This window comes from Mustela nivalis (assembly GCF_964662115.1).
Source record: "Mustela nivalis genome assembly, chromosome: 8".
In the NCBI taxonomy this organism is placed as follows: domain Eukaryota; kingdom Metazoa; phylum Chordata; class Mammalia; order Carnivora; family Mustelidae; genus Mustela; species Mustela nivalis.
The window spans coordinates 118,803,246-118,828,185 of record NC_139027.1 but is presented as its reverse complement, the minus strand read 5'-3'; the positions used below and the strand labels follow the sequence as shown (position 1 = coordinate 118,828,185).

The following is a 24,940-nucleotide window of genomic DNA, read 5'->3' as shown; positions in this document are numbered from 1 at the left end:
TGGATCCTGTAGGGCTCAGACATACCTCTCTTCCCTCATTACTCCAGGTTCTACCACTCAGAACATCTGCACCAAGGCCTGCCAAACACTGAACATGTTCATTGTGGGAACATTTCACGTGGTAAGCAAACATATGCCAACATTGCTTAATTTCTAGGAATGCCAGCCCCAGTGGCTTCTCTCTATCTCGTCTGGGTTTTCCTCCATTAGCCAGACCCTCAGCCATTTTAGAATCCAGAGCTTTGGGGACAGGAGTCCAGAGGCTTTAGCTCTGATTACCAGTCCCAGTGTCAGAATTCCAGAAAGAGAAGGCTCCTAAGGTCATCAGATCTGATAGTCTCATTTTACATACAGGGAAATTGAGGCCCAGAGATGGGAAGAGTCTTACCCAAGGTCACCTAGTAAGCTAGTTATAAACCTCGGTGGAGCCATGGGCTTCCTGATCCTGGCTCCCAGTCCAGCATGATCCCCACAATACACTTTCTCCCCATCCTCGCCCACAATGTTCAAATCCCTCCCCCTCCTTTCACATTCTTATCTCAGTGCAGCAGAAGCTCTGACTTCTATCTCCTGGAATCTTGGGCTCTCAGACTCATAATTCTTTGAGCTTGGGGAACACTTTAGTGGCAGAACTGCAGAGTGGATAAATGGAACTTGGGCTTTGAAGACCGAGAGTCCTGAGTCCCAGCTCTTCTACTACTTAGCTGTGTGACCTTGGGCAAGGATGCCCCCTTTCTGAGCCTCCATTCCCTCAGCTGTTACGTAGGAATGACAATATAACCACATCCCAGGACTATTAGGAGGGACACAGGAGATGAAACGGGTAAAATAATCAACCAACAGGCTTGACACAAAGTGAGTGCCTAATAAAATAATTGTTACAGAACTATAAGTTAAGGCTTTCATACTCCTAAGGCCTAAGTGAAATGGTCCAGAGGTGATCAAAGGGAATGAAACTGGACAAACTGAAGCAAATATCCCCTAAGTTGCTACAGGCCTGATACTCCTAGATTCCTTTTTTATTTCCCCAAGAGAAGCTAGAACTCTGGATTTTTGAAATATTATACAAGCCAAACAAGACACTTCTATAAGCCATATTCAACCCCAGGATCATTAGTTTGTCATCCCTGCAAAATCATCTCATCCCAACCCCCTCACTTTACAAATGGGAGAGAGTAGAAATAGCTCTTGTATCTGAGAAGCCTTGGAGCTTGAGGGACCCTCAGCTATCTTCAGCCACTCTCTTGAGACTTCACCCCTAACCCCATGGTCATTTTTTGCCCTGTTTAAAGGAAACTCAGTTTATCTTCAAGAAAGAAGTATTTGTTTCTTGTAAGTAGATTCTGAACAAGGGGAGGAGGGGGTTTGAGGTAGCCAGTGAGTTGAGGGGCAGCTGGCCCACTTTAGGCTAAAGGGAAAGGGGGATGAAGTTTGGCTGCCAAGAATAGGAAGTTACCATTTCAGAATCTAAAAATATCTATCACCATCTGTCCACTCGGGCACAGAATGATAAATGCAGATTAGTTCCTGGATGTAGACATGAATATTTTTATGTGTCAAGCTAATAATAATAACACCACCTTGTGTGGATAGAGCTCCACCTCCGTATTCCCCCAGGGCAAGCCAAATGGAATATACACATCATCTTAGCAAGCCATGGATGGGGAAACCAAGGCACAGAGAAACTCAGCAACACAGCAAGGGTGACACAGCAAGTGAGCAGCTGGGACAAACCCTGGGAGTCCTGTTTCCAACCCTCAGCCCAGTACTGAATCTTCTGAGTTAGGCAGAATGTGTTAACAAGTAGCAGAATAAATATAACAACAGCAGTAATCACACTTTACATCTCTATAGTGACTTTGACTTTTTCTGTGCTTTCCCCACATCTGTGATCATGATAATCTATTACATTCCTAAAATACATTATAGTCTGCAAGGTTCGCATAGACCTCCTCTCACCTGATCATCCCAACAAGTAAGAAAAGGTGATGGTAGACCAGTGACACGAGACAAGGAAGGATTCTCCCTTGTTTCACAGGTGAGGAAACTAAGGCTTGGAAGGAGGTTTATCTAAGATCACATAGTGGGCAAGTTCATTCTCTCAGTGCACAGTAGAGCCTAAGTTACCAGAGCAATTTTGATTCAAGGGGAACTCCAGGTTCAGAATCCCCCCACCGGCCCCCGCCTCCCCCATCTACAATTAGCTCAGCTCAGCAGACAGACTGGAAGTGGGCTGTTTGTACAAAGCCTCAGTTTTGTTTTACTGCCCTGGGATTAAAGGACAGCTAGTGGCCATCTAATCTCAGATTGAAGATCCCAAATCCCTTTGGCCCTGTTGGGGTAGGGGAGAGAGTGGGGGACTCCTAGGAAACAGAAGAAGCCAGACTGCTTCTCAGCAGGGTCTGGCACACCCTTAACCAGAAGTCCAAAAAGTTTGGGCGGGATATTCATTTAGCTGCCTCAAATTCTGTTTCTCCCGGGAGGCTGGGAGTGGACTGCAATTCCAAACTGAGAACCCTTTGCGAGCAAGGAAGGACTTCTGAGTTCTTTCCTAAGCTGAGGCTTGGCACTCAGGCAGAGGAGTGGGCTGGAGGGAGCCCTGGGGCCCTGTTCCAAGCTTCACACATTCCCTTCAGCCCTTCTCATTCACACCCCTGAGGATCACTTTCTCTCTTCTTGTCCCATTCCTTCCTCCCTCAATGGCCAGATCAGAGACGATGGCACTGGGGTTGGTCAGAGTTTGAGGGCAGAGGTCAGAGAGAAGCTGGCAGAGAAGAAATCAGAGCTGTAATAGGGTGGGGCGGGGCAGAGGTCAGGACGCAAAGGGGGCCTGGAGAGGTCAGAGTAGGGTTGGGGCGACAGGTAGACCCTCGCCACCCCCACTTCTCGAGCTCAGCTCCCTCCACCTGCGCTTCTCCTACCTCCAGACCTGGCCGAGCTGCAGGAGGTGGACGAGGGTCTGCAGCAGCCAGACGCAGAGGCGGCAGCAGCGGCGGCGGTAGGCGCTGGCCGAGGAGGGCGCGGGCCCAGGACCCAGCTGGGGGCTGCCTTCTTTGGTCCGGAAGGCGGCGGCGCTGTCCTTGGTGCTGATGGAGGGCCCGCCGGCCCCGCTGTCCTTGGTGCTGACGGCGGGTCCCGGGGCGCCCGCGGGCTCCGAGTAATCGTAGACGAACCAGCGGAAGCTGAGCAGCTGCACAACCAGCGAGGGCAGGAGCACGAATAACAACGTGAGGCCGAAGTAGGTGCGCTGACCCTGCAGGTAGTAGGAGGCCGCCAGCCACAGGTCCGTGGCGCCGTCGGAGAAGAACACGAGCAGCGCGCACAGCACCCAGCAGCAGTCCCGCAGCTCGTAGCGCGGCCCCGAGCCCCCCGCCCCGGTCACTACAGGGCTCCCGGCCGCCACTGCCGCCGCCTCCCCGCGCCCGCCCGCACCACTCCGGGCTCCTCCGGCCGCCCCCTCCGGCCCCGGGCCGGCCGCGGCCGCCGCTCCATCCGACTTCGCGGCCATGTTGGCGGAGCAGGAGGCGGGGAGCGACTTCCGGGCGGCGGAGGGGGTGGGGTGCGGAGTGGGGAGGACCCTGTGCGGGAGGCTCCCGCCTCCTCCTCTTCCTCCTCTCCTCTTCTTCCTCCTCCCCTCTACTTCAATTATTCATTCCCCTCGGCGCTGCCCCCGTCCCTCCCCCACCCCGCCAGGGCTGCGGCCGGATGGGGGCAGCTCCCCAGGGAAGGGAGGGGGGAAGGGAGGGGAGAGCATCCCAGGTCACCCTCTCCTTCCTTCCTCAGAGGCGCGGGGCCCCAGCCACACGCTTTCTGCCTCTCACCTCCACCCCACTGCACTTCTTTATTTCCCTTTTCTTCACCGCCCCTCTCTCCAAACTCTTCTCTGCCATTTATCTCCTCTGTTTACCTCCAGTGGCCTAGGTCTGAGGAGGGTAGGGGATAGGGGACTTGGAAGCAAGGCGCTGCCTAGGCTGGCACCTCAGTAACTCTTTATCAATCACTGGATGCTAACTAGCCATTTCCTAGTTTCCAGAGTGTATGCATATTGTTCCATCCCTTTCTTTGATCTTGAAGAGTCCCTTTTCCTATTGTCTTTTTCTTATTGGTTTGAATGAGAAAATTGCAGCTCTGAGAGCTGCTATCTCTTCCCCCAACTCTCCCCTTTCCTCCCTCGGGGACTGTTTTCTTCTGGCCATAACCCTAGAAGAGTTTGGCAGGGAAGGAGGGAACACCAGGTAGAGGGAAGAGCAAGTGAAAGGTCTGCAGGCCTAAGATTTAAGGGCATATTTTCAAGGAATTCTGAACCACACAGATCCAGGGAGGTGGGAAGCTGGGAAAGATGGGGCTGGATAGTTCTGAAGGATGAGATCCTAAATGTCCAAAAGATGTACTTTACCCAGGAAGCAATGGGAAACCACTGCAGAATTTGAGCAGGAGACAAATGTGATCAAGTCTGGATTTGGAAAGAAGCCCCTCTGCAGCCAGAGGAGAGAAATGCTCACTAGGAAACAGCTTGAGGGTGGAGAAGCCAGAGAGAGAATATAACAGGAATTTAGAATATAACTTATACATCCTGGATACCCCAGCTCACCCTTAACCCCTATGCTCAGATTGGATGTGTCAGGGCATTTATTGCACAAACACTCATGTAGCAGTTTCTCTTTGCCTAGGTCCCTGGAGTCATTATGCAATTACTAACTCACTTTATCCTTCCAATTTGTGAAGTAGTTTCTGTTGTTTACCTCCCATTTTACAGATTAAGAAATTGAGTCACAGAGAAATTAATTCATTTGTTTGGAGCCCCACAGTTACTGAGTGCTTGAACCAAATTCAAGCCATCATGTGGCCCTAGAGTAGGCTTTGCTATCTCACAAAGGGAGGAGAGTTTGGTGAGAAGGGGAAGAAGTGAAGGGAGGCTTGAGGACCACCCTGCTTCAGAGTAACTGGGAAGGGAAGATGAAGGGCGACAGCTGCCCTGGGTCAGGAAGGAGCAGCCATCTGTAGTCCTGCAGCGTAGCATCCCTTTCATGTCCAGGGACTGTTTGGGTCCCAGCAATGCTCAGGAGGTTGGAAAACCAGCTGTGGCCCAAGGCTGAAAACAGAGTAGGAAGAGTTAGGGATTAAGGGAGTTTTCTAGGCTGGATTCAAAGCTAATAGTCTCTATCCGCAGGCATGTGTAGACTAGTGGGAGTTTTTGTGGGTTGGGCTGGAGGGGAGTCTGAATCCCAATGTAATTTACTTAGGAAGAGTATCTTTCCCCTTTTTTTCTGTTCTACAGCCTTAAGCAGGGAGACTCATGGAGTGCAGAGTCGGGGAAGAGGGAAGCTCTGCCCTTGGACTTCCTAACAGCCCTGGGCCAGTTCTGTACGTGTCTGGATCAATGCCTTCTCACAGATGTGACCTGACAGTGAGGTTCTCACTTCTGGGCCCCACCCCAATGAAGGCAACTTCTCTCCCTCCCATGCCTATCCACATCCTAGGATCAACCTGTTCAAACAGGCAGTAGATGACATGCTTTTTTACCTCTGAGACTCTAGAATCAGGAAGCCTGGGTTCAAAACCTACTCACCTCTTCCTGACTCCATGACCTTGGGCAGTCACTCAATTTCTCTTAGCTTCAGGGAAAAAAGCAAAATGGGGAAAGGTAACCAGTGCTTTCCTTTTGGGGTTGGGGTGAGGATAATTAATGCTAATTTCTATCTAGGGTGATGTCTTCCTCTGAAAGCCCTCCTGGATCTCCCACTGAACCATGCCCCCACATCTTATCCCTCAGAGAAGTCTCTTTGATACTCACCTGTTATGAGCTTCCATGACATTTTAGTCTTTTCCTTCTTAACATCAGTACACTGGCAGTTTAATCTTTCACATGTGCCTGTTCAGAATTGCCTGGGAGCTCCTTAAGAGTTGGGACATTTTATCTATTTTCTTCACCAACAATTGCCGAGTGCCCAGTGTTGTGTCTGGCACCCAATAGGCATCTTATAAACATCACTGAATGCATGAGTGAGTGATCAACTCTATGAAATGTTCTCCCCATTTTATAAACTAGGTAACTGAGGGCAAGGGTGGTGACTCAAGGAACTATCAAGCCCTTGTGTGTGTGTCAGGAATTGTGCTAAGAACTTTATGCATATTACCACGGGTTACCTTCAAACCAGCCCCCCCCTCTTTTTTTTTAATCACAAGAAATCTTGAGACCCAGGCAGTGGCTGTCACTTGCCCAAAGCCATTGGTTAGGAACTAGCAGAGTTGGCTTTCAAGAACTCTACTTTAGGCAACTGGAGCGGTGACAGAAGAAGGATTTGATGGGCTGCCTGAAGTGTAGACCAGGTGAGAGTGACTTACCTATCAGTGGTACTGTAGAGGGGCGTAACCTGACCTCAATGGTTTGCAATGGTGAGTTCTGAATGGCCTGAGATCAAAGATCGGGAATTTCGACTAGGACCCATAAGGAGACCAGCAATGGCATGTTAGTGGAAGCCATGGGGCGGGGGGCTCAGAACAGCTTGAGCAAAATCTGTGCAATAGAACTGAGTCAGGCTCATTTAGGGGCTGAAAAGAGGCTGGGTGTGACTAGAGTGGAAGGAGAGGGTGGCCAGCAGTTTAGATCTGGACAGGCCCTGAGATCTTATCCAGTTCCCCAAGGCCCTCTCACATTTTACAGATGGGAACACTGAGGCCCAGAGAGAAGTCCCACCTCTAGCAAGTGGCAGAAACCAATCTGGGAGTCTTTCCTTCATCCCCAAGGGAATGGCCTCTGAGCTTTGTTGGGAATCTTGGGAATCACTCTTGGAAGCAAATTCAATCCATGCTTACTGCATCCTCTACTAGGACCAGTTTCTAATAATATTCCTTTAGTTCTTGGGTAAACTATGTACAAGATAATTGGCACAGCATTGTTTATAACTGCAAATATTAGGAATGACTCAAATGCCTATCGGTAGGGGACCAGCTAAATAAATCATGGACTTTCTGACAACAGAATGGCATATGGCAGTAAGGGAGGTCATGGAGCGCTCTGTCTCCTAATACAGAGAGGCCTCCATGGGGACAAGCAAGGGATAGAATGGGGGTGGGGTGGGGAGTGAAGCTGGGTGAAAGGGAGGATAAGAATCTATCTTTGTATTTGTTGTGTATGGACAAAGAAACTTTGGAAGTCTACATAAGAAAATGAGATTATCAAAGACGACACTGGGCAGAAGGGAAACAGGGTGGGAGAGGGAGACTTCATTATGTATCCATTTATAATTTTTTTTTGGAATCATGGGAATGTATTTACCTATTAATAAAATAAAATAATAATGAGGACAGCTGCTACTCAGCTAAGGCTGAATGCTGTCATATGGGAATAAGCGGTCAGTATGGTCAGATTTTCTAATTACTCAAGAGAAGCCAGAAATCTGGATTTTATTGTACAATCTCTTGATTTTTAAATGTTGGCTCCATTTTTGCTCAGACATTTTTCAGGCCAAGTAAATAGGTCAGTGGGTCAGACATGGCCTGAGGGCCACCAGTTTCAGCCTCTAATGGCTTCCTGTTCCCAGGGCTGGAGTTCTCAACACCCCAGGGCCCCACCCCCATGTGGGCAGCAGAGGATAGAAAAGCACCTTGTCCTGCCTCCATCTCCTGGCACCCTCAAACCCTTGCATCTTGGGGCTGCGACATTTGGGGCTTTTAACTCAAGATCTGGAAGGCAGAGAGGGGTTATGAACTTTCAGATAATTCCCTCCCCCGGGGCCCTGCAGGCTTCGAGGCCCAGCTGCCTCCCGCTGCCCACCCATCTGTCCCTGGGAGGTGGGGACTAGAGCGAGGCTGGCAGTGATGGGGGTGGACAGGAGTCCCTGCTCCGAGCCTTGGATCACTGGGCTCTGTCCAGACGCAGAATCCAAAAGGAAAAGTCTAGAGACTGTGAGAAAAGGAAAACAGGCTTGGCTATACCTCTTTGGTGTGTGCTGAGTTAATTCACCAAATAACCGAATGCCAGAACTGGAAAGGCCCTAGGGGGCTTTCTTCACTGCACAGATTGGGAGACGGATCTCTGCTGCTCATTCACTGCCCCAGGCTGTGGTCTTGTCACTTCTCTCCTGGACAACTGGACAGGACCAGCCTCCTCATTGGGCTCCCTGCAGGCCCTCTTTTTCTCCTAATGTTTAGTCTCCACCCTTAGCCAGAGAGATCTTTTTCAAAAAGAAATCTGATCAGGTTCCCTGTCTGCTCAAAACCTTCTGACTACTTCCTACCCTACTTTGAGCCAAAGTCTTCAGCCCTGCCTACAATTTCCTGCTCTCCTCTCTAACCTCACCTCCCCCTGTCTTTCCTTCCTTCATTCTGTTCCAGTCACTGGCTCTTTGCTACTCTCTTACCATCCCAACCTAATCCCTCCTACCTGGCTTTGCTCCCACAATTCCCCCAAGTATTCACAAGGCTCCATTTTACTCTTCTGTAAAATGTTGCCTCTTTAGAAGGGCTTTCCTGGTAACTCCCCACTGACACTCTATCCCCTCACCTGCCTTATTTTTATCCACAACATTTATTCACCTTATGATGTTATAATATGTATTTATTTGTTTCTTGCTTAGAATATAAGATCTGTGAAGGCAGCAATCATCCCTATGTCGTTTACCACTGTGTCCTCCACACTTAGTGCAACTTAGCATGTCCATGTGTAGGGATCCTGAGCCAGCTGTGACTTGAAAGGACACAAGTCTACAATTGAAGTATCAGCCAGTCCTGAGTCTGTCGTTACCTGTTTAGGTGACCTTGAGCGAGTCACCTCACTTCTCTTCTCTGGGCCTCAGTTTCCTCATTTGTAAAACAAGGGAGTCACTAAGATACCTTCAATTCAACGACCCTGGAAGGTCTTCCCTGTTCTGATGTCACTTTCCTCCCGATGGAATCTGAAAGTCCTTTAAACAAACAGTTGTGTTTATTTACTTACTTATTGAGTAGTTAACACAGTCACGTGGCTCAAAGTCCAGAGGTGCAAAGGGGATCCATTTGTCTGTCCTACCTTGTCCTCCAGCCATCACTCTCCTTTCTGGAGGCATTCAATGACAAGTTTCCTCTCTCAGTCTCTCTCTCTCTGATCTACTTATCTCTAAACCCTATTTCACCATTTTGAAACACATAGCTTAATTATACATGGTTCTGTCCTTTGTGTTTTTTTTTTTTAAGATTTTTTCTTTATTTATCTGACAGAGATCACAAGTAGGCAGAGAGGCAGGCAGAGAGAGAAGAGGAAGCAGGCTCCCTGCAGTGCAGAGAGCCCGATGTGGGGCTCGATCCCAGGACCCCGGGATCATGACCTGAGCCGAAGGCAGCGGCTTAACCCACTGAGCCACCCAGGTGCCCCATTGTCCTTTGTGTTTTGTTCATGGAATAGCACTTTGGGAGGTCACTCCTCGTCAGTGCAGAGAGTGCCCTGGCTCTTTTTCATGGCTTCACAGCATTCCCTTGCAAGGATGGTCCATATTCTACTTCGCCAACCCCCTAAATAATGGGTAGTTAAGTTGTCTCTGGTCTGTTACAACAATCCGTCACGTGAATAATTTTGTGGACACACCATTTGGGGTATCTGTAGACTAAATCCATTTGCTGATGGACTGGTATGTGCGTTGATAATTTAGAGAGACACCTCTCTATAGACCATGCCAATGTGTCCCACACATACTGGCATTGAGTAAAAGTGCTTATGAAAGGGTTTTTTAAAATGGACTGCAATTCAGCCTCAAGACTCCTTGCAGATGGGAGGATCATGCCACATTGCTAAGCCTGGTTCTTCTTCAAAAAAAGTATCCTACTTCATGATGAGTGGTGGTAAGCATCAAAGGAGATAGTATGGGGAAAGTGCTCAGCACCTTTCCTGGCACATATTAGGGCCTCTGTAAAGATTAGCCATTCCTCCCCTGCTTAATGTTATTATGTGGGCTCTGTGGGAACAAGGACCTTGTCTGCCTTGTTCACTGATGTAGCACAGCTAACAGAAGATGTCTAATAATTACTTATCTAGTGAATGAGTCCACTTCTCAATGTCACTTTGCCCACCAGGCCGTCCATTGTGACCTCGCTCCTGACTACCCATTCAACTTCAACTCCTATTCCTCTTTCCCCTTCTCCTTGGGTTCTAGCCACACTGGACTTCTCTAGGTTCCCTCCTGCCACAGTGTCTTTGCATGTGCTGTTCCCCCTGCTGGAAATAGTTTCTCTACCTCACCTTCACACATAGCTTCTCCATTTGCTTAGTTTCTTTTTTTGTCATTCTTAGATCTTGGGTCAAAGGTCACTTTTTTTTTTTTTAAAGATTTTGTTTATTTAACAGAGAGAGATGACAAGTAGGCACAGAGAGAGAGAAAGAGAGAGAGAGGGAAGCAGGCTCCCCGCCGAGCAGAGAGCCCGATGCGGGACTTGATCCCAGAACTCTGAGATCATGACCTGAGCCGAAGGCAGAGGCTTAACCCACTGAGCCACCCAGGCACCCCAAAGGTCACTTTTTAAAGAAAGCCTCTTTTACTCCACTGCCTGATTAAAGGTAGGTTAAGATATATAATCTTATTGGACTCTGAGCTTTTCATTCGAACCTAATTGCAGTTAAGAATGGTACATGCGGGGTGCCTGGGTGGCTCGGTAGGTTAAAGCCTCTGCCTTCGGCTTGGGTTGTGATCCTGGGGTCCTGGGATCGAGCCCCACGTCAGGCTCTCTGCTCGGTGAGGAGCCTGCTTCCCTTCCTATCTCTCTGTCTGCCTCTCTGCCTACCTGTGATCTCTGTCTGTCAAATAAATAAATAAAATCTTAAAAAAAAAAAAGAATGGTACATGCATAAATGTCAATCCTATCCTTGTGACTAAAAACCCACAGGACTCGGGACAGACTAGGCCTGTCCTATTTCCTAGTGGGTTCCCATGGCCTGGCATAGGCTAGACACTCAATAACCACTGCCTTGAGTGACTGAGTGAATGCCAACCTCTATTTTACAGATGAGTTGAGCCTCTCCTCTCCACCCAAGCCAGGGGAAGTCTTGACTTCATGTTTCACCCTCTTTCCAGTGGAATGAGAGACTCCTCAAAGGTTCTAGTTGGTGAAGAAGAGGAGAGGGGTGAGCGAGACAGACTGGATCCTTAATTTCCTCCAACACATGATTAGGTCATGGGTACACTCAATCGTTCAGTAGACCTCTCCTGCAGGTCCTGGGGACCTGAAAGGAAGCCCATGGAACCTCTAGCCCCAGCGGGCTCCAAGGCCAGTGAGAAAGCCAAAACAGTGGCAAAAAACAAAACAAACAAACAAAAAAAAACAGGTAGCTAAAAACAAAAAAGTGACTGGTGTCAAAAGAAAATAAGGACCAAATTTCCTGTGGAAGACCTGAGGGAGAGCTTCCTGGGGAGTTAGGGGTGTTGGGGGAGGGTGTCTTCTTAGGAGGAGGGGTCTTAGGGGAAGAGTAAGCACTTAAATGATTCCATTTGTATAAATGTCAAAAACAGACTCTTAGGGGAAGAGTAAGCACTTAACAAGAGGAGGAACGCGAAGAATATTCCAGGCAGAAGGCACAGCCTGAGCAAAGACAGAGAGGTGAGAACCTTGGGATGTGTTGGGGGATGAGGGTTCAAGAAGTGTGGAGGAAGATGAGGCCAAGAAGAAGCTGAGCTCACAGACAAGCACCAGGAGACATGGCCCTAAAGGGTCATTGCAGCACTTCTAGTAAGACAGAAAACAACGTAAATGTCCTTTCATGAAAGAATTGTTTCATAAATATGATGCTTACCTCCACACTGACCAGCCAGAGACAGGTGACTAATGTCTAATGCCAGTGAGGATATGGATCACTGGTAGAGGAATAAATGAGCACAGCCATTCTGGAGATGAGTGTGGTAGTATTCAGGGAAAAGAAGCATATTCACGCCTTATGACAAGGCAATAGCACGCTAGGATGATCAGGGTGGCTCTGTGTGGACTGACGGAGAAAAGAAAGGGAACTCAAGCATCCACAACCAATGGAAAGGACGAGTGAAATGAGGGGGAAAGGAGCTCGGGTTCTCTGGAGCTTCCAGGAGGAAGGACCTAGAGATACACAGAGTAGATGGACAGAGCTGAAAATATCAGATGAGAAAAAATAAAGGAGCAGGACATGAACATGGGTTGTATCACAATAATATTTATCTGGATTTAAAACACATATCCGGTTTATCCATTTCTATTAAAACTGGCCGAACCTAGCAACTCCACTCCTGGATAGAGACACAATAGCAAGGCTTGCGTACGTGTTTATACCCATAGACATACAACTGTTCCTATCTGCACTTTGTAACAGCCCCACGCTGGAAACCACCATATGTCACCCATGGCAGCAGAATGGCTTAATTGTGGTGTATTTCGACCAGTGGAATACTTTACGGCATTGAAAGTAAGTGATCCATCCCAACTACACACATAATAGAGATAAATCTCATGAACAAAATGATGAGCAAAGGAAGTCAGACACAAAAGAGCACACACTGCATGATGCCATTTGTATAAATGTCAAAAACACACAAAATCAATGGCTGGTGTTAGAAGTCAGGGTGGTGGTTAGTCTTAGGGCAGCGGCTGGGAGGCCTTGGAGGGGATCTCCTAGTTCTCTGGTTTGATCTGGTTATATAGACGTGTTCCATTTTTGAAAGTTCATGAACTGTCGTATACTTAACGATTTGTCCTCTTCTCTGTGTGTGTGTGTGATACCTTTATTAAATTTTTAAAAAATCCATAAGCACACAAAACAGCTATTGTGCATTTTGTAAGCAGTCTCAAATATTTAAGGATGTCTATCAAACACGGAGAGAGTTTTAGTGAGGTCAGACTTGAGGGGGTTGGGGAGGAAAAGGAGGAAATGGTACAAACAAGAGAGGACCCTTGCAGATTACCTCCTGACCCTGTGCTAAGAACCAAGTGGTGGGACCTATTCAAACCTTTGTACTTCAGTGCATAAGAAATAAATGTAAAATTTAATTTAGAAAGCTAGAGAAACAAATGAAATATAGTACTTCTACACCATAGAAAACATGGCAGCTGTCAGAAGGCAGGAGAGTGATTGAAATATACCAATCAAAAATGTCCAAGAGAGGGTGCCTGGGTGGCTCAGGTGGTTGAGTGTCTGTCTTCGGCTCAGGTCATGATCTCTGGGTCCTGGGATCGAGCCCTGCATTGGGCTCCTGGTTCAATGGGAAGTCTGCTTCTGCCTCTCCCCCTGCTTGTGCTCTCTTTCTCTCAAATAAATAAATAAATAAACCTTTATTTTTAAAAGTTTCTTTTTAAAAAAGTCCAAGAGTAAACAGACTACCTAGGGATGCATTTGTGAGTGCTGCCCTCCATCCACCATCTTTGCCCTGCCACCCACATGATGGTTGCCCCGATTTTCTTGGGGTTCCTAACTATGTCTTTAAATGAATATCACGGTTCTGAAAAGACGCACTCAAACCGGGACTCTAAGGGGAACTGGGATGGAGGGAGGGGTGTCAAAAAGGAACTCGAGTCTTTTCTGTAACGTTTTCACTTTTGGTAAGAAGAATCTATTCCTGGAATTTAAAATGAATAGATTTAGTGTTCAAGGTAGTAGTAAAGTCCAGTGCAGGGAGGCCTGGAATGTTCTGGCCTTGCCTTCTCTTTGAGGTCACTTAAGATTTTTCAAGTCGAGCCATGGGACCATCTGTTGCCTAATGAAATCGGGGCGAGGGGAGCTGGAAGACAGGTCCCCACCTGGCGTCCCCATCTGGCTGCATGACCTCAGCGGGGTCTCATCCCCTTTCCGGGCCTCAGTGTCTTCATCTGCCCTATGGGAATCAGGTTTCTGTGTTACTGGGGGGTGTGGGAGGATGAGGTGAGGGCACAGAGGAAGATCGTATGAATATAAGGATTATTCTCCGGGTCAGAGGAGGAGAAGGAGTGGAGCCCTCCCCTCCACCTGCCAAGCCCACGAGGGCGCAAAGGAAGCAGAGAGGGGCTGGGGACCACCCAGGAGAGCAAACAGTCCATCTGTGGGACAGGGGCACGTTGTCAGCAGCTGGGAGGCCTGGCCTGGACTACTCACAGGCCAGAGCCCATGAGGCAACCACCCAGGTTGCCTGGAGAATTGGGGTATTGAGCAGGCTTCTTGCTGCTCCCAGCCCCAGTGCAGCTACGGTCCTGTTGCCTCTCCAAGTCCCCATCACCACTCTCCCACCCTTAATATGCCACTCCTGGCGCTGTTCCCCTCCCCCCTTTTTAACCCATCTTAGCCCCACAGCCAGAGAACGCTTTCACAAAGTAAACTCTGTCATGTTCCATACTCCCTCAAAACCTTCCAGTAGCCTCTCACGGATCTATGAACAAAATCCAATTCCCTTACCTTAGCCAAAATGTTCTGGCACGATCTGCCACTCCCACCGCCCACCTCCAGCATAGGGGTTAAGAGCCTGGCCTCAAAAGAGAATCTGCCCAGTTAGAGTTCTGGCTCTTTCCTTTCTCCATTCATTCAAAAATGCCTACTGACCACCTGCTATGCACTAGGCACTGATCTAGGCATTTGGGAGACATCAGTGACAAATGAGACAAAGATGCCTGCTCTCGCAGAACTCCCTTTCTAGCAGAAGGAGACTAACAGTAAATACAAGTAAGTTAATTACATAACACACTGGGAAGTGACAAATGCTATGAGAAACAGGAGGAAAAGTGGAGCAGAGGAAGTTGATCAGAGCACGGGGACAAGCGGGGTTTACAGTTTTAAACGCAGGCCAGTGGTCGGGGAAGGTCTCACTGAGAAGGTGAAATTTAAGCCAAGACTCGTACCAAGGGAAGGAGGGAGACATGCAACCATGAGGGCAGAGGGAAACAGTGGTGAGATAGGCGGGAAATGCCTCAGAGAGGCAGGGCTGGGCGACAGGGTCTCATGGGTCTGGGCAAGGAGTTTGGCTTCTACTGAGTAAGATGTGAGTTTTGGGGGGTTTTTGACCATAAGGGGTGGGGGAAGCAGGACAGGGAAGGAGCAGAAGTCCAGCAGACCTTGCAGGTGTCCTGTGAATGGCAACTTTAGCCTGATCCCATGGGGGGACTGTGGGATATAAGTCATGCCTCTGAGTTATCCACCCACACAGGCACCAGCATCCCAGGCAAGGAAGGTAGGCTCTCATATCTCTGAAATAATGGGCTATAGCTTAGGCGGAAGATAAGTCACCCCAGGAGGCTTCAGCAGCCTATGGGCAAGGGCTGGTCATTGAATGCATATCCAAAGAGGGTGCACAGTAAAAGGAGATCCTAGGGGGATGGGTACAGCATTAATTTTGTTGGCTCCAGTCCCCAAACACCAAAGTCCCTTCTGGCCTGGGCTTAGCGTGACTAAAGATCGGGGGTATGCCCAGTGTGACCAAGCAGGGTTTTTCTGGTTAGGGATCAGCACCCCCAGATCTCTGCCCACCCCTGCCCGAGCCTGCAGAGGGATTCATCTTCTGCAATATCCTGACCATGTGGCAGTCCAGGCTTCCTTCTGGGATTTGAACTAGTTACCTTTGGCTTAGTTCTGCCCATCTTTGAATATTGTGGATTTTAGAAAGTTCTGCTTCATGTTGTCTATTCTTTTATTATGTAAACGTTGGGTGAGCACCCACTGTGTGCAAGGCACTGTTCTAAGTTCTAAAGACACAGCAGAGAACAAGACAGATATGGTTTCTGCCCTCGAGCTTACAGCTGGACAGGCAGATGATTGGAGAAAATATAGTACTTAAGCACAGAGTTGGGGACACTGGGGAAGCTGTGTGAGTCTAGAGGAGACTCCAGACCCTTGGGAAGAGGTGACACCAAGCTGATTAGTGGAGGTGTACCTTGACACAGGTATAAAGGTGCAGGAGAAAATTAATCCAGGCTAATGAGGAGTGAGTGCAAAGGCCTTGAGATGTATCCCCCCCCATTGCCTGCTACCCCCACTGCTACTCCCTGAAGCAATGACCATCCTCACTTTCTTAGATGATTGTAGCAGCCTTCCTCTTGGGTTTCCCAAAGAGGGACATGCAGTCACTAACTCTTCTGTCTTCTTGGTTAAGGGTCACTCCTGTGGGCCTTCACTCACCAGCATTCCCCCAGTCAGTTCGCACCTGTGAGTGGACAGAAGCCGGAAGCCACAGGCTTGTGCACCATCCTGTGCAGCTGACATCCAGGGAGGGTTTCTCTGGTTTGGGCAGGGCACCTATAGCCCCTTTTATAGAACCGTCTGCTCAGTGTCCCCTTTCAGACCTCATCTCCTATCTTCTTCCTCTTGCTCATTCTGTTCTACCTACACTGACCTTGCTAGCCTTCTAATTTGCCAAACAAAGCCCATTCTCAGGGCCGTCACATTTGCTATTCCCTCCACCTGGAACATGTTTCCCGCAGAAATTCACACGGCTTGCCCCTCACCTATTCCACATCTCTGCTCCAGGACAACCTCATTAGAGAAGCCCTCCCTGACCCCCTTGTTGCAGATAGCCCCTCCATCAGTTTTTCTCTATCTTGTCCTGAGCTGCTGTTTGCCATAGCACTTATCCACATGACATATATTTACTTGTTCCTGTGTTTATCATCTGTGTCTCCTGCCAGACTGGAATCTTTCTGAGGGCAAGGACCATGTCTGGTTTCTGCTCACCACAGAGGTCCTCTAACAGGGTCTAGGCAGTCAATAAATATTTGTGAAATAAATGGTTCCAAACACAAATGAAACATATGACTTCCCTCCCTAACACTTTCAGTGGCCAGAAGTGCTCTCTAAGGGACAGTCACAGTCAATCTGGGAGTCTACTTTAACCCTTCCCCATCCAGGCTCATTTGGCAGGGGTCAAGGGTCAGCCTGGTCTAGCCCTCTTGGGGCCCCAATGTCTTCAGAAGAGACCTGGTCCCGGGGTCTAGGCCCTAGGGATGCCTGGTAAGCCCTGTTTCTCCTTTGGCAAATCTTCCTCCTTCCTTCATAGGGCCTGTGCCTGCGTTTCTGAACCAGAAGGTGTTTACACAAAACATCTTGGGTTTGGCGACAAATTCACCCTCAGTGAGGAATCCTTAATGAAGCTCCTTCTTTCCCCAGGCAGGGCAGCTTTAGAGAAAATTAGCTCTGTCTCTGGCACTTGAAGGAAGCCAAGGCCAGGCAAGGAGGAGTTCCTATTGGAGTTTCTGGGGCGACAATCTGGGGGAGAGGTTTTTTTTGTTTTGTTTTCAGAGACAGCCATGGTATAGAGACCAGATCCTAGACACACATTTGCTCCTGACTTTCTGTGTGACAAAGCATTGCCTGTCTCTTGGCCTCAGTTTACACCTATGAAATGGGCAGTAATAACCCATCTCTACACAAATTGTGAAATTCAAACAATGCAAGGGATGTAAAAGGGCTTGGTTACGAGGGACTGAATGAGAGCATAAAAAGCTGGAATCAGGGAGGCAGGAGGTCAGAATTCTAGTCTCAGGTCTGCTGTTGACTTTGTAAGATCCTCACCTCACTCTGGACTTCAGCTATTACACATGTATAATGAGGGGTTTAGGCATGAAGATCTCTAGGGAACCTTCTTGTTCTGAAGGACAGCCACATTCCACCTGCATGCCTCTTCTTGGAGGTCCTTCCATATCCCGTGGCCCACACTGATTTGCTTTCTAGCACTTGTGGAACTTCTTTTCTGAGAAGACGCTTCACTGCTCACTGCACATGGTCTTCCAGCCCCTTCTTTGGGTCTAGGTCAACTGCTCTGGACATTGGGCCCAAGACGGGTTTAACAACTACTGGTGAAGGCTGAATTTTATTTATTTAAAGATTCTATTTGTTTATTTCACAGAGAGAGAGGGAGAGATCACAAGTGGGCAGGCAGAGAGAGAGGGGGGAAGCAGGATCTCTGCTGAGCAGAGAGCCCGATATGGGGCTTGATCCCAGGACCCTGAGATCATGACCTGAGCTGAAGGCAGAAGCTTAACCCACTGAGCCACTCGAGCGCCCCCAAAGTTGAATTTTAAAAATGACCCCTGCCTCCTTCTGATCCTGCAGAGAGACAATGAGGGGGATTTGTATCACTCCATTTTATAAATTGGAAACTGAAGGTGTCACAAGTTAAATAGAAGTCATACTGATACACAGGCCTTCTCGGTGTTCCTTAGGGGAAGAATGATTTGCATTATGCCAAAACACGTATCACTGCTTGCCATAGTATGTAACTAGTTGTTTTGTCATGAACTGTCGTGTTTCCCACTCGGATGAAGTTACACCAGGGCAGGGACTATGTTTTATTCACTGCTGCACCTTCAGCACCTAAGACTGCCTGGCCCCTCGCAGGGGCTCAACAAACAGAGGAAGGGGAGGTAGCAAGGATAGGAGGCTGCTCTGCGGACTACACTCTCTGAGCCTGCAGGGGCCGCTCCAATCTCGCCCCCAAAGCTAGGCCCCGCCCCTCGCGTCCTGCGGACGCCTGCGAGTTGGAGCCTGCGCACCACTGTTCTTTTAATTGCGCTTGCGCGCCGGAAGCCCTGCCCATGCGCGTGCGCAGCCGACGCCGCTCCCAAACGGAGTTTAAGCGGAGCGGCGGCCGGCGTGAGTTGGGAGTTGGCGGACACCATGCTGTCACCAGAGGCGGAGCGGGTGCTGCGGTACCTAGTGGAGGTGGAAGAGCTCGCCGAGGAGGTGCTGTCGGACAAGCGGCAGGTAGGAGGCCCGTTCGTGGCTCTGGGGCCTGGGTTCAGCGGTTGGGGCCTGCTGACGAGCGCTGTAGGCCGCTTGCGGGTTTCGGAATCTCAGTGGGCTGGTGGGCTCACGGCGGTGACCACAGATGTGGGGCGGTGGTGAGGCAAGGTGGGCCAGACATCTGCTACGGCGTCGCGCTTCACGTATTTATTAGCACGTATTAAATGAGCGCCTGGTTGGTGCCAGGGATTCTGTCTCCATCGTTCCTCCCCCACTCTGCGTGCCCTCCGGATCCCGAGCCACTAACTCTTTGTGTGGTTTACCTGAACACCTTTTTCAGAATGCAGTTCCCCCTCAGGCCCCATCCCACCGACCGTGGGTGCACTGCCTTCGCCAAGGCTCTCGGGAGAAGAGGAAGAGAAAAGAGACCGGAGTAGTCTTGAGATTGGGCAGGTGTGGACGCTTTGTGCACCTGCATAGGAAGTCTGGGTCTTGTGCTAATTTAAGTGCTAAGCGTTTGGAGAGAGTTATTGGGGGAAAGGAGAATGATGTGGCTGGATTTAGGCTGTAAAAAGGTTCCTCTGGCTGCCATGTGGAGCACAGAACGTAGTGGGTCAAGGGGCCTGTGAGGGGCCACTGCCAAAGGGATGAGTTTGGGCCAGGGAGGTGGTGATGAAGACAAATGAAGGGGCAGAGGTATATTTTGGAGGCGGATTTAGTAGGCCTTGATGATGGTAGTATGTGAGTTGAGGGAGTAGGAGGAGTGGAGAATGATTCATGACTCATTTCCAGTTAGAATAATTGGATGATTGGTAGGGTATTTACTGAAAAGTGGAAGACTAGGATAAGTGCCCATTAAATTAAACACTGCATTAGGGTGTGCGTGATGATAATAAAGTAGCGATTAAAATGTCTCAAGCACTTACTGTGTATCAGGTTCTATGCTAGCTCATTTAGTTAGTTCCTGGCTCAGTAACCTGGGAGGTAGGTGCCATTCGTATCTCCATTTCTCAGAAGGTGAAATTACACAGCTCACATTCAAAACTTGGTATTGCAGACGCTCCAGAGCCAACGCTCTCAAGAAACTGTACTGCCTCCTTACTTCCTTAGTAGCTTCTGTGATGCTAGGTCAGAAACAGCTGGAGGAGCTTGTCCAGGGGGAGGCTTTGACTCCCCTTCTGATTCTGAAATGCTCTGAAGCTTGAGCATTAGCTCTCCTGTGAATAATAACGAATTATCCATTTAATCAGCAAATATTTCCCCAGCACTTCTCTGTGGGGAGAGGACCTCCATCCTGCACAGAGCATGGTCTTTAAAGACCTGGAGAGTGAATAGGGGAAGAAATACATTTACACATCAGTGTGCTTTAGGCATGACATTGGAAGAAACCCAGGAATGATGCCTTGTCTCTGTTGGGTTTTAAAAGCCCCTGGTCTGTTGGAAGTTGGCGGTTTGGGACAAGAGGGAGCTGAGTTCCCTCCTGCTCTTGTGCTTTGCAGATTGTGGACCTGGACACCAAAAGAAATCAGAACCGGGAGGGCCTACGGGCCTTGCAGAAGGATCTCAGCCTCTCTGGTAAGTCACGGTTTTGTCACTACAGCCCTGGAGGTGTGTTGTTTTCAAGGCTTTCAACTTGTCCCTAATAGAGACCAAAAGCCACACATATGTGACACAGCGTGTGGAGATGAGGGAGAAAATGTTGCAGGTCTGACACTGGTCTGCTTGCTGTTCCTAAGACCCCAAGCAAATTACTGGTCTTTGCTCTTTCTGTTTCCTTTGCCTAGCCCACTCTTTCCTCAGTTGTCTGCAGGGTTCATGCCTCGCTTTCATCAATCTCTGCCCAAATGTCACATAATCAGTGAGGCAATCCTTCTGACCCTGCTTTATTTTTCTCCAGAGTACTTAGCCTTATCAGGGTCTCACAAATTGTATCTTTGCTTATTTATTCCTTCTCCTCCACTATATCATAAGCCTGATGAGGGCAGAAACTTTGTCTTGTTCTGCTGTGTTCTTAGCATTTAAAGGAAAGCCTGGCAGAGAGTAGGTGTTAAAAAATATTTAACAGGGCGCCTGGGTGGCTCAGTGGGTTAAGCCGCTGCCTTCGGCTCAGGTCATGATCTCGGGGTCCTGGGATCAAGTCCCGCATCAGGCTCTCTGCTCAGCGGGGAGCCTGCTTCCTTCTCTCTCTGCCTGTTTGTGATCTGTCAAATAAATAAATAAAATCTTTAAAAAAAAAAATTGTTAACAGAGTGACCATTTGCCATCTCCACTATATCATAAGCCTGATGAGGGCAGAAACTTTGTCTTGTTCTGCTGTGTTCTTAGCATTTAAAGGAAAGCCTGGCAGAGAGTAGGTGTTAAAAAATATTTAACAGGGCGCCTGGGTGGCTCAGTGGGTTAAGCCGCTGCCTTCGGCTCAGGTCATGATCTCGGGGTCCTGGGATCAAGTCCCGCATCAGGCTCTCTGCTCAGCGGGGAGCCTGCTTCCTTCTCTCTCTGCCTGTTTGTGATCTGTCAAATAAATAAATAAAATCTTTAAAAAAAAAAATTGTTAACAGAGTGACCATTTGCCATTTCAGAAGATGTGATGGTTTGCTTCGGGAACATGTTTATCAAGATGCCTCATTCTCAAACGAAGGAAATGATTGAGAAAGGTAAGGCCTTCTGGGGATGGGTCAGGGACATGTCTCCCCCGCCAGCCTCGGTCTTAACCCAGAACTGAGTCAGGCTTTGGGCCATCTGATGAGAGGCAGCTGCATTGCAGGGCTCAGATGGGTGTTGGTTTTAATCCCTGCTCTGCCAGTCTTGAAGTATTTCCTCATCTCTGAAGGAGGGGATGCATCTCCAGAGCACAGTTGTGAAGTGGAGATAAAACTGTGTGTACATAGCCTAGTGCTTGTTTATCAGTGAGGAACGAGCTGGGCCACAAATACAGAAAACCCAATAAATGGAGGTTTGGGAAATCTGGTTCTGTTTTTCTCATCAGTTGTCCAGAGGTGGGCCATCCAGGACGGGCACTGACACTCAGCAAGGCCACCCTCATGTATTCTTGGAGGGGCTATGTCATTATCTCAGGCCTCGTGTCCATAGGCCAGCCTGCGGGAATGGCAGAGGGCTTACTTTCTCCATTTATGGCCTTGCCTTCTATTTAGAAATATTGTTGTTCTCCTCAGACTTCTCACATCTCATTAGCGAGAACTGCGTCATGTGTTGCAAGGGAGCCTGGCAGAGTGCGCTTTTATGTTTCACAGCCCCTGCCGTAGAGACTGCACTGAAAATGGAGGTTTGGGGAGAGCGAGCCTCTAGGGTCTGCCACAGCCTGGGCATTCAGCATGTTACTCAAATCTTCACAGCCGAGATCCTGGAGGATCTTTGGAGAAGCATCATAAAGGCAAAAGGTTAAGGTGCAGATGCGTCCTTGGCTGGAAAAAGGAAAGATTATGCATGTTTTCTCTTCCCCTACCCTTGAAAATATGTGTGCCAAAGGACCAGCAAGGTTGCCTCTGTCCCTGAAGGCAGAATTTCTCTATCCTTGTTGAAATAAAATTTTAGCAAAGGAGACTGTATCAACTTAGAGAACTTGCCAGATTCCTGTTGAAAAATACACACTAATATTATGGTTATAAAATTAAGAGTTGTCATTGCACTTGAGTGGTGGGCAAGCCACTCAGGCTGGGCTTTCAGAGGGGTCACTTGCCTGGGTTCAGGATTTGATCCTCAGCTGTCTCAGCCCACAAGTGTGGTCTTGGCACCATACCTAGAGGGTATGGTTCTCTGGGGTCAGTGGGAGCTCAATAAGCTCACAAGAGACCAGGGCTGCTCATTTACCATGAGCGCCAGAACCGTTGCCCAGGCTAGAGGGCTTGGCTGCTCTGGTGTTTGCCCCATCAGAAAGAATGAAAATCTGTGGGGAGGACAGACTAGCCAGCATGTCATCGTGAGCAGGTGGAGTCGGGTGACATTAGGCAGTTGCATCACCAAGCTTTGTAGCCTCTACTTCTCATAGTGCAGTTTGCATTCAGGTGCGATCCATCTTGGCAAGATAATCTTTCCAGTTCACGGTTAATTAGGTTAAGCTTGAGCATCAGGCTTGCCTATTGATTGTTTATGTCACACGTTACCATGGTCATGTTGTTTAAAAACTGCTCACCTTGATGGACTTGGGTTTGTGAGATTCTTTAGCCACACATTTTCCAATCATCTGGGGTGGGCTGGGTCTAGGTTCTTCACTCTGGTCTCATGTTTCAATATTCTGTAATTTCACAGTGGTAGGAGGACCTACTGTCCAGATGTTGCCTTCCTTACCCTTGAACAGCCAAAGGTACTTTGCATAATGAAAACAGGTCAGTGGATAGAGAGGTGGGTCCTCAGTCCTGTCCTGGGCTCTCTTAGCTGTCTTGGGCAAATCACCCCCTTCTCTAGCTCATTAGTTCCTTCCTCAGTTGGTCTCTGAGGTCCCCTTCTTCCCAAATGCCAGGAGTCATTGCTTTCAAGGAGGCTGGAGAAAAGCCGACATCCCCAGCTGCCTCTGGGTGTGTGTGTCTGTAGTATAACCCCATCCTCTGCCCACCTCATCTTTTTCAGATCAGGATCATCTGGATAAAGAAATAGAGAAACTCCGGAAACAACTTAAAGTGAAGGTTAACCGCCTCTTTGAGGCCCAAGGTATGGGCCTGGATGGAACTGGAAACCGGGAGGGGAGAGAACTGTCCGCATGGACTTTACAGAGCACGGGTGGGAAGCCTCTCCCAGGTGGGTGGGCGAGGGCCTGGGCAGCACATGAGCCACCCAGAAGCTGTGGGCAGGGTGGTGGTCATAGCTGCCTGGAGATGGAATGGACAGAGAGGTTTGTGGGATGTTACTCCTGTGTCAAGTTGTCTTCTGCCATAAGAGGAACAGCCTGGGGTGTTTTACCTTATATCCTAGGGCATGGTATAGGAACCAGAACAGCTCTGACTGAGGGGACTCAGAGGGCCTCAGGTCAGATGGTCAAGGTTAGAGCTGAACTTCTGGGTAACCCTAACCGCTCCAGACTGGTCACAGGTTGCCAGCAGCAATCAGTAGGTTTCTGGGCAGCAGTCATGACTCTGCAGGTTCTTGGGGACTATGTGCTTTGTCCAATACACTGCAGAACTTGAGGCCCTTCCCTGTTAGACCTTAAGGCTAAGTGTTTGGCAGCATGAATGCTGCAAAAACCCCTTTCCAGGGCCAGCAGGAGGTAGGACAACAGGAGGCCCAACTTGCTGATGGATTGTTTTCTCCCCCTAGGCAAACCAGAGTTGAAGGGTTTTAACCTCAACCCCCTCAACCAGGATGAACTTAAAGCTCTCAAGATCATTTTAAAAGGATGAAGCTTAAGAACCATGATGGGGGACCTAAGACAGCATCTCCCCCTGTGGTCATGGAGGACCCGGGACTCTCCAGCTTCATTAACCTGCAAGGACATGATCTACACTGCTAGGAGATTCGTGTCAGGAATCTGAGCATGAGAAGCTTCTGTCTGTGGGGATTGTGACTTTGTGACGGCAGGAGGGAGCCCTCAGCCTGCCAGTGTCTGTTGGGTCCCACCATTGGAGCTGGATGGACACAAGACCCATTGATGGGCCTTGGCAGCCACCAGCGATGGGCGGGGGCAGTGCCCGTGGGGGTGTGCGAATGACCGCAGCAGGCACTTCTAACAAGGGCCTGCTGTTCAGATGGGCCCCCAGCAGCAGCAGGGAGCATCATTCCTGCATTCCTTTCAGGATCAGAGGCATTCTCAAGCAGCACATAGTGGAATTAGAGTAAAGCGGGAGGCTCACAGGTGGTTTCTGAATGAAGGACAGAATCTCGGTGCTTCATAGGTCACCGCAGCCATCTGTGGGGCAGGCATGCCGTTCCCCACCACAGCCTCCACTGTGGCCCTTTTTTCCTGCCTGCCCTTGGGACGGAGCCCGGAGTGGGTGTTGCATAGCGGTCTCGGTCTCTGCACCTGCTATTGAGTCAGAAAGTCCTTGCAGAGTCCTGTGCTGGGGGTGGGGGAGGGAGCTGCCTCTTCACATAGCTCTCCGCCGCCTCTGAAGGCAGGCCCTGGGCTGGACTGCTCAGAGTTCCTGCCTGTCCTCTGTGCTCTTCGATCCTGGGGTCCTGCTGTGAGGGCAGCACTGTGTCTTTCATGTTCATTGAGGGCTTAATAAACGTTTCCTAGGGGAATGAACGGTAGCTCTGTTCTTTATCTCATCTTGTCCTTAATAGAGGGCACATTGCCTTGAGGACATCACCTACGAAGGGACAGTGGCTCCTGTTGGGAAAGGATGGCAGGACTCGACAGGCAGT

At 49.1% G+C, this 24,940-nt stretch overlaps 2 protein-coding genes and 1 long non-coding RNA gene across 4 annotated transcripts in view; 2 read left to right on the top strand and 1 right to left on the bottom strand.

Annotated features, from left to right (window-relative positions):
• The window catches only part of XKR7 (XK related 7), a gene marked incomplete at its 5' end in the record, with an annotated part of 28,714 nt that extends 25,206 nt beyond the window's left edge, over positions 1-3,508 (bottom strand). The window contains one exon of the mRNA XM_082745916.1: positions 2,922-3,508. Coding sequence (XP_082602042.1) covers positions 2,922-3,508 — 587 coding nt within the window. The remainder of the gene's footprint in view (positions 1-2,921) is intronic.
• Positions 3,509-10,152: 6,644 nt separating this feature from the next.
• Positions 10,153-11,260, top strand: LOC309872323. The gene is made up of 3 exons (XR_014315781.1): positions 10,153-10,278; positions 10,483-10,528; positions 10,974-11,260. It is a non-coding gene; the product is annotated as an uncharacterized lncRNA (long non-coding RNA).
• A 7,199-nt stretch (positions 11,261-18,459) lies between these two features.
• On the top strand, positions 18,460-24,817 carry PDRG1 (p53 and DNA damage regulated 1). 2 transcript variants are annotated; one of them, XM_082745899.1, is made up of 6 exons: positions 18,467-18,646; positions 18,966-19,078; positions 20,125-20,200; positions 21,205-21,279; positions 23,210-23,290; positions 23,894-24,817. In XM_082745899.1, exons 1-6 carry the CDS (start codon positions 18,478-18,480, stop codon positions 23,974-23,976), a joined length of 597 nt encoding a protein of 198 aa, XP_082602025.1. In that variant the 5' UTR covers positions 18,467-18,477; the 3' UTR covers positions 23,977-24,817. The 2 variants fall into 2 exon arrangements, with proteins under 2 accessions (XP_082602026.1, XP_082602025.1); XM_082745900.1 differs by lacking the exon at positions 18,966-19,078 and having other exon boundaries at positions 18,460-18,646.
• Positions 24,818-24,940: the final 123 nt, after the last annotated feature.

Bases quoted from the DNA above. Each gene is read 5' to 3' on its own strand.
- PDRG1 (XM_082745899.1), top strand. From the start codon at position 18,478: ATGCGCGTGCGCAGCCGACGCCGCTCCCAAACGGAGTTTAAGCGGAGC. The intron at 18,647-18,965 runs GTAGGAGGCCCG...CACCTTTTTCAG, and splicing joins TGCTGTCGGACAAGCGGCAG to AATGCAGTTCCCCCTCAGGC. The intron at 19,079-20,124 runs GTGTGGACGCTT...TGTGCTTTGCAG, and splicing joins GTAGTCTTGAGATTGGGCAG to ATTGTGGACCTGGACACCAA.